Raw genomic sequence first — 8,409 nt, forward strand, 5'->3', positions numbered from 1 at the left:
GGGTGGGTGGGGAACAGAACTGGTAGTGTCCTATGGTGGAGTCAAAAGTCTCAAAGTCTGAGGGGCTGCAGAACAGAACCCTGTGGTGTGTCTTGAGACTCAGGCCAATGGGGATGGGAATGCTGGTTTGGGTTGGGCACACTGCAGCCACAGGACACCAGGCATCCCTGCACTGTCCATCCTGCTGGCCACAGAGGACAGCCAGGCTCCTCGCTGGAGTAAGTCTGTGTTTCCCCTGTGCAGGACGAACCCATCGCTCTAGACAAGCAGCACTCCAGAGACTCCACAGCCATCACCCACTCCTCCTACTCACTGCCAGCTTCATCTTACTCCCAAGACCCAGTCTACATCAATGGAAGCCTGAACTACAGCTACCGTGGCTACGGGTCCCTGGGGGGCAGCCTGCAGCCCCCTGCATCCCTCCAGACGGGCAACCACAGTAATGGTGAGTGGCTGTGCCAGGGGCACGGGGAGCCCACCCTGGCTTTGCCTGTGCCCCAGGGCCTCCTGGCATCCCCCACTGTGGGATTGAGCTGGTTGCTGGTGGAGAGGCAGGGGCTGCTCCCACAGCTCCCACAGAGCTCCCAGTCCTGGCAGCACCATTCTCATGGCTGCAAAGAGCTGCTGCTCCAAAATCCCCTCTTGTCCCTTCTGTCTGGTGGCTCTGCTCACGTCATCAGCAGGTGGTTAATTGTTGAACTGCACTTGGAAGGACGGTTTGGGTGGCACTGGTGGAGGGAAGGAGTGTCACTTAAAAAAAAAGGAGAATTCATACCAGATTCTCTGTTAATTATTAACAGGGGCGGGCGCCTATCGCTGCCCTGATCTTGTGCTGGTATGAGCTGTTCTGCTCTCGGGGATGGGGACAGGGTGGGGGACACAGCCATAGCTCAGGAGGGCTCTGAGGGGCTGGGGACTGCCTGGGAACAGTTGAGAAAACAGGACTGATGCTGCAGGGCAGGAAGGTGGAAGGAGAGCTTAGGCAGAGATTGAGATTAGGAGCAAGTGAACAGAGCAGAGTATCCTGGGCCAGAGCAGGGCACACAGGAAGGCCCCAAGGTACCTCGTGACTCGCCCACACCTGGAGCGAGAGGTATGGGATGAGACCAAGTGCTCCCTCTGGCTCTGTCCTGCAGCAGTGGTGGCAGGAGGGGCTGGATCCCTTGCCAGTCCTTGTCCAGGCCTGCTGCAATCCCCAGGTTGCCACTGCCTGTCCTGGTGCGCTCTGGGCTCCTGCCCCAGCCCACCCCGACCGGAGCCAGGATTTGGAAGGATGTGATTTCCGGAGGCCTGAGAGATGCCTGTCTGGGATTAACTCTTATCATCCCTTCCTAATGCTTCTTAACCCTGAATAAAGATCCTGTCCCGGCCTCCAGCTGCTGAGACCTAATCCTCACAGCAATGGTTCCTCCCCAGAGCAGCACAGGCACCCAGTCCCACTGCCAGGCACCCACCTTCGGCTCCTCCATGTGAGACAGTGAACATGCAGGAAGATCCCTGGAGGAAGAAACAGGCCCCAGGTGCAGCACCCAGCAACACCTCACCTTCTTTCTTTCTAGGGATTTTTTAAACCTCTGTTTTGCAGTTGTCTTTTTCCCAAGCTCTTGCCCAGTCCTTCGGAGGGAAGAGCACTCTGCAAGGAGCTGTGTCTTCTCCTCCCTCTGAGCAGAGGCCCCACAGGGCTTTGCTGCCCAGAAGCATCTTCACCCTCCATCCCCCACCTCAGGCAATTCTTGCTCAAGCCCACATCCCTGTTCCCAGTTCCTTCCCCCTTGGTGAGCCGGGAAACAAGCTCAGGCTCAGTTTACTGCTGCCTTTTCTGCCCAGTGAAATTGCTTTCGCATGAGAGCCTCCTCCTTCTTCTCCTCCTCCTCCTCCTTCTCCTCCTCCTCCCCCGCTTTGAAGCTCTGGTTCTCTTGGCATGGAACACTTCTGCTGGTGCTGCTCCTCCCGCAGCTCCAGCATTGCTTTCCTTGAATGCTTTCTATTCCACCCGGGGCAATGAGCTTCCCTCCCTGCCACCATCACCAGTGCCACCCACCTGGACGCGGGGGCAGCTGAATTCTCCCATCCTGGTTTGCAAACAGCCACAACACTCAGTCCTTGCTCCATGTGCCTGGTGTCCCATGGCTGCATCAGGCCACCCAGCAGGGGCTCAGCCGTCCCAAAGCCTTTCTCCAGCATCACCAACTGCTGCATCCGCCTGCAGCACTTAGCTCACAGTCCAGGGGTTAGTTCAGTGTCCTCCCTCCTTCCCTCCAGGCTGCAGCCTCAGCAGCCTCCTCTCCCTCACTACTATCACATCTCTAATACATCTCTTGGCACTTTTCTCTTCATTTCCAATTGATTGTGTGTTTCTTGCTCTTTGTTTTGCTTCTCTTACTTAGTCCAACATGAAGCTGAGTCCACTCTTTCCCCTGCCTTAACTTTCTGGGGTCACTCATCAAGATAAACCAGGGAAGCACGGCCCTTGTGGGATGTTAGTCCCCATATGCAGAGGGAAAACAGGAACCTGTAAGGTGATTTTGATGGTGCAGGTGCCAACGGGAGCTGGCTTGCATCCCAGCAGACCCTCTCTTCACAGAGCTGTGATCCAGGCTGCAGGATGGGATTTTTGTCATATTGGCTCTGAGACCTCTTTATAGAATCGCAGAATTGTTTGGTTTGGAAGAAGCCTTGAAGTTGACTTCACTCCAACCCCCTGCCACAGGCAGGGACACTTTCCACTAGAGCAGATTGCTCCAAGCCCTGTCCAACCTGGCCTTGGACACTTCCAGGGATGGGGCAGCCACAGCTTCTCTGTGCAACCTGTGCCAGAAACTCACCGATCTCACAGGGAAGAATTTCTTCCCAGTATCCCATCTAAGCCTGCCCTCTGTAAGGTTGAAGCCATTGCCCCTTGTTCTGTCATTCCATGCCCTTGTCCAAAGTCCTTCTCCAGCTCTCGTGGAGCCCCTTTAGGCACTGAAAGGAACTCTGAGGTCTCCCCAGAGCTTTCTCTTCTCCAGGCTGAACAACCCCAATTCCCTCAGCCTGTCTCCCTAGCAGAGGTGCTCCAAACTTTGTAGCGTCTCTGTGGGCTCCTCTGGACCTGTGTTCCTGTTGCAGAGGCAGTGAGTGGCTGCTCTGGTGTCTGTGGGAGCGGGAGCTCCTCACATTATCTGGGCACTGTGGGGACCTTCCAAGTGGTGCAGAGGTCTGGAATCACAACAGGATGAGCATGGAAAAGGTTGCTATGCCTGAGCTTCCCTCTCACTTTTCCTTGGCAGGTCCGACCGATCTCAGCATGAAAGGTGGGGCCTCCAGCACAGCCCCCTCCAACAGCACCAGCCGGGGCATGCAGGCAGCCCAGCTCAGCCCCACGGAGATCAGCGCCGTGCGGCAGCTCATCGCCGGATACCGGGAGTCGGCGGCGTTCCTGCTCCGCTCTGCAGACGAACTGGAAAACCTCATTTTACAGCAGAACTGACTCCCCGTGTCTGCATCGCTCCTCGGACAACAAGACAATTTATACCTGCTAGAAAGAGGCTCCCAGCGGTGTCCTGCTCAGGACCACCATCGTCCTCCCGCCACGTGGTGGGCACATGTAGTTTTAGAAGGTGGGATCCAAAAGACCTGTTTTCTTTTACACTCCAAGCACCTGGGACTTCAGGCACAAGGACGCGTTTTGGAACCGTAACAACACCCGTGCCTCCGGCCGACCAGAAGCCAACCCTGGAGCTTGGAAGGATGTGGGACTTTGAAGGGCAAAAGGGAGCCTGGGGAGGTTTGGGGCTGCAGATGTATTTAGAATAACCTTTGTGGACCCAAATGTTAGATTCCCATCCCTGGATAATTTCCAAGTCTTAGGTGAGCTGAATCACATATTTATTGAGAAATGGACCCTCCTCTCCCCTTAGTAATTTATTTTTCTGAAAATGGATTCTTTTGAGTTTGTACAGATTGCCAGTTTTTTGTCTGTCTGATCAGAAGGAATTTATTCCTGTGAAATAACACATTCCATATCACTACACTACTAATTTCCAGGCAGCTCTGCCTGTTTCTCTGGTGAACACTTGTCCCACAGGGAGCAAGTTTGCCATCCAGCCCTTGACATCGAGGCTGCTCAGCCTCCAGTGAGCGTAGGTGGGAGCTGAACAGCAGCGCAAGCGTTCTGCTTAGGCCTTTGTTCTAAGAGGTCCCGTAGCAGCAGTGGGGGTCTGAACCTCCCGCAGAGACTCGGCAAGCTCAGCAGACCTCCAGCTGGAAGGATGTCTCGCACTCATTAAATCATTGCAGATAAGAGAAGGAAGGAAGAAAGGAAGGAGATACCTGAGAAACACTGTATTGCGGTCACCATCCGTACTCTACCTCACACTCCATTGTGGGCTTCTTCCAGGACTGGCGGTGCCGGTCCTGGGGGTCAGTGAGTGTTGCAGACATGGGGATCGTGCCGAGGAGGCTGGAACCTCCGGCTGGGTCCTGCTGCGCCCGGCCGTGCGCTCTGCTCCGTCTGCAGCCAGCCCCGGGGAGCACGGGAGATGAACCGCCCGGGTCCCGCGGGGTGTGAGGCAGGGCAGCCCCAGGGCTCACCCCAGAGGTGAGCTGGAGTGGTGACAGCCGGCTTCTGAGGGAGAGACTGGCAGCACTGAGCAGCAGAACTGACAAAGTCCTCTCTGGGGCCCAGGATCCTTCCCCCTCCCTGCTCACAGTCCTGGAACAAGCCCACAGTTCCCAAAGTGTGGAAGAACCGTAGTCCAATGACCATTCTGCCCTGTTTCCACCCCCCCACAACGATGCACTTCGTTTTGCTCAGTGCAATACCTACTGCCAGTGCTGCTAACCCAGGGACCTCGCTCCAGCCAGGGGTGCTGAGCCCAGCCCAGCAATGCAACGTGCTCTGGAGCTGTGCAGAGACCAGCGAGGGTCCCGCTGCTCCCTGTCCCCCGCAGCCCCCCTGCTTGGCTGAAGTCCACACCATGAGATAGAAACTCGATAAGTGTAAAGCTGTTTTGTAGGTAGAAACTTTCTTGGTTTGGAGCTAGTTTTAATCTTATTTTTTGGCCACTCGGAGCCAGCGGCTGGAGGCTGCCCCTCCGGGGGCCAACACTGGTGGCACAGGCTTGAGCAGCTGCCAGTCTGGCCAGGAGCAGGCCCGGGCAGTTCCCCTGTACCCTCTGTACCCCATGATGCTCCACACACTGGAAGAAAAGCAAAACTTTACCCTGCTCTTAGTCTCAGAACAGAAAAAGCTGCTGGCTCCTGAGGCCAGGTGTGCCTGGCCCCACAGCAGAAGGGATCAGCCGTTGCATTGACTGTTTTCCCCAAACCTTAAACTTTCCGTAGCATTTGGAGAAAAGGGACCCAGCCCCTCGCCATGGGTGCAGCTGAGGGGTCAGTGCAGAGATGAGGTGATGGTGGCTCTTAGACCTGACCTGATGCTGGAACCAGGAGCATCGTGGCCACACCCATCCCCTCCTGCCCGCAGCAGCGGAGCATGGGGAGGGGGCCCCGGGGATGCCAGCCCCCCAGCCAGGGCTTAGACTTAATGCTTTCCCCAGCACTTCGGAAGCCTGCTTGATTTGTCCACTGCATCCTCCCATACTTGGAATTTATGTAAATATTTATTTTTGTGTGAATACCATGAAGTAACAAACCTTTGACAAAATCTGTAACTGCAGCCATTTGTGAAAGTCTTACCATTCAGGCAGGAGAGGCAGAGACAATCGCTGTCCTGGGATTCTCCCTCTCCGTGGTCTCCCACCCACGCCGGTGCCTCCCTCCTCGGCAGAGGCAGCGGAACCTTTAGCCATAAGTTTGCCATCCGTTTGTATTGAAACAGAGGTAACCTGGGGGCACATGGACAGACCACCAACAGCCACAGTTGGGTTAAGTTTCATTTATCCAAGTCATTCCTGATCACCTCTGAACCTGTCTCGGCACATGTGGAAGTTCAGGAGCTCTCACTCTCACACATGGTCAAACTGCTGTAGAGGACACCGAGGCCACATCGCGAAGGAGGGTGCCCAACACCGCCCTGTCCTAGCACCTGATGTTCATAACCTGCAGCTGAATGGTACAGACTCAGATTCCCAAAGCCCTGGTGACAGCCACATCTGGGACAAGTTGTTAAACAAACGGGATTGACTCCGAATTTCTGTCAGGGATCTTTTTTTTTACCCTTCTTTGTTTTTTTTGTTTTTCCCTTTTTTTTTTTTTTTTTTTTTTTTTTTTTTTTTGGTGAGCCACAGCGTTCTGGTTCCTTTGGCATGAGCTCCACAGACATCTCCATGCTCTGCAGCTGCTCCGTGCTCCACCATGGCTCCCTGTGCTCCAGGACTGTTCACAGCCACATTCCTGCACTCTCACTGGGCAGGACGGGGTCAGGAATTGCTAGTCCAGGTTCTCAAGAAGAAGGAACAAGCAGGAGCAGAATACACCGGCTTTCTGGATATTTGAGAGGTGGAAGGAGAATGCTGGGTTAGCAAATGGTCTGGATGGTCTTGGGTTGGGTTTAGAAAAGCTGATCACTGGTCGAAAAAAAGAGATTTTTTTTTAAATTTAATTTTATTTTATTTCAACACACCCATCCCACCCTGGATGTGCAGTTCCCATGACGCTGTTTCTCTATGGGAGAGCGTTCCCAGGGTTGTGAGCAGATGTAACTTGTACCTCCCCGATCCCAAGGGCCACTTCCCTCCCGGAGCGGCCGTCGGATTTAGTACCAGTACATGAAAAAAAAAAATGCTGCTTTGAACTCAGAGGGTTAATATACTTTTGATTTGTAATTTTTTGTAAAACTTTTTACAAGGTAGCATAGTATTTCACCAGACACCAACTACAATCCGTCCATGGTCTGATTTTTATATAATTTAGTGGTGCTTTAGAAACTTTTGTTCGGTTGTTTCGGAGCTGCACAGCTCAGTTCTTCGCCTGTATCTACCTAAGACCAATGTGAACCTTTGTATTTTTGCTCCTAATTTTGGACTCAGTGAAAGTGTACTGTTTACATGTACAGAACTCCCGACCCCGTGTGTTCTGCCAGACCTGCTGTTGAAGAGGAAGCTGCCCCTCACCCAGTTCGTCTGCTTAACCCAGCCACAGCCTCACCCACCCACCGCCATGCGCCCGCCCCGAGGGACACCCCACCAAACCCAGACACCCTTTAAGCAATTTTGGGTTTTGCGCAAGCTGTTGTATTTTTTTCCCCCCAGTAATTTTGCAGATGGGCTGCAATTCCAATTGCGAGCTGATCCGGAGCTCTGAAGCACCAGATCTGGGCAGTGCTGCTGCCTCCCCATCCTCCTCCTCCTCCTCCTCCCACACGGGCGGGAGGGCGATGCTGCCCATAGGGTCCAGCTGATGTAGGGGAGCAGTGGGGGGAGCAGGGGGAAAACACTCCTGAGCAGAATTGGGAATACTTTAGGGAAGGGGGTGAGCTCACCCAAGCCGGCTGCTGGCTTGGGGTGGAGGTGGGAGCGCGGTCCCATGGGAGGCTCCCAGCGAGGCAGAAGAGGCTCTTTGGGAAGCTGGTGCTTTCCTGAGGGCTCAGATAGAAAGCGTATGGCACTTAATCCAGCTTCTAAGGTGACACTTTATTGCTTAATCAATTGATTCCTTTGGAAATGATATTTTTGCAGATAGGCACCTATGCAACTTCATGTGGCTCTTAAGCAGATGAGCACTTCCTCCTCAACGAGCTTGATAAGAGTTATTTGTGTTATATACTGTGGATTTTTCCAGTAAATGTGGCTTAATATTTTAATTCTTAGAATGTGTGTCTATTATATATGTGATGCAACTTAATTCTGTTCTGTTTGTGGAATGATTAGCACAGGCCAACTCCCTGTCCCCTCACTTAACAAAGACCAATGAGCTGTTAATCGAGCTGTTATCTCCATGGTATTACTTGCTAAATGCACTGATTTCATAAGTATGTGGAATCCTTTTTTTTTTTTTTTCTTTTGAATCTGTATATCATATATAAGACTGAATCTACTTAATAAACACTGTATAACAAAAAGGGCTTTCTCCTCCACTGTCGAGCCCCGCTGGGTGCTGCTGGCCCCAGCGCTGCCCCTCGCCCCAGGCCCTGTGCGAGAGGTTGGTGCCATCAGTCACCAGAGCGGGATCTAAATTTAGGTGTTAAAAGGAAGAAAAAAAAAAAAAAAAACCAAAACATCTCTCATTCCTGTTGACATAAGCTGTGCTTTCCATTCCGTAACAGACAGCGTGGGTACCAGAGAGAGCAATGGCAGCACTCACAAAGGGGGCAAGGCACCAGTTTTATGCTTAACTTATATTTTGACAAAATTAATTTTGTGAAGTGTCTGTTTTTTGTGAGAAAAAAAAAGAAAAAAAGAAAAAAAAAGTTTTCATTGAAGTTTGTGCAAAGTTCTCCCTCATGGAAAATACTGATTTTTCGTTATC

General features: G+C 52.7%; 1 protein-coding gene across 1 annotated transcript in view; it reads left to right on the forward strand.

Annotated features, from left to right (window-relative positions):
• Positions 1-4,019, forward strand: part of NOL4L (nucleolar protein 4 like) — a 59,414-nt gene extending 55,395 nt beyond the window's left edge. Inside the window, 2 exon segments of the mRNA XM_068207709.1 lie at positions 244-445; positions 3,270-4,019. Coding sequence (XP_068063810.1) covers positions 244-445; positions 3,270-3,469 — 402 coding nt within the window. The 3' untranslated portion in view covers positions 3,470-4,019.
• The last annotated feature ends 4,390 nt before the right edge of the window (positions 4,020-8,409 follow it).

Source organism: Anomalospiza imberbis, chromosome 17 (genome assembly GCF_031753505.1).
Source record: "Anomalospiza imberbis isolate Cuckoo-Finch-1a 21T00152 chromosome 17, ASM3175350v1, whole genome shotgun sequence".
Classification (NCBI taxonomy): Eukaryota; Metazoa; Chordata; class Aves; order Passeriformes; family Viduidae; genus Anomalospiza; species Anomalospiza imberbis.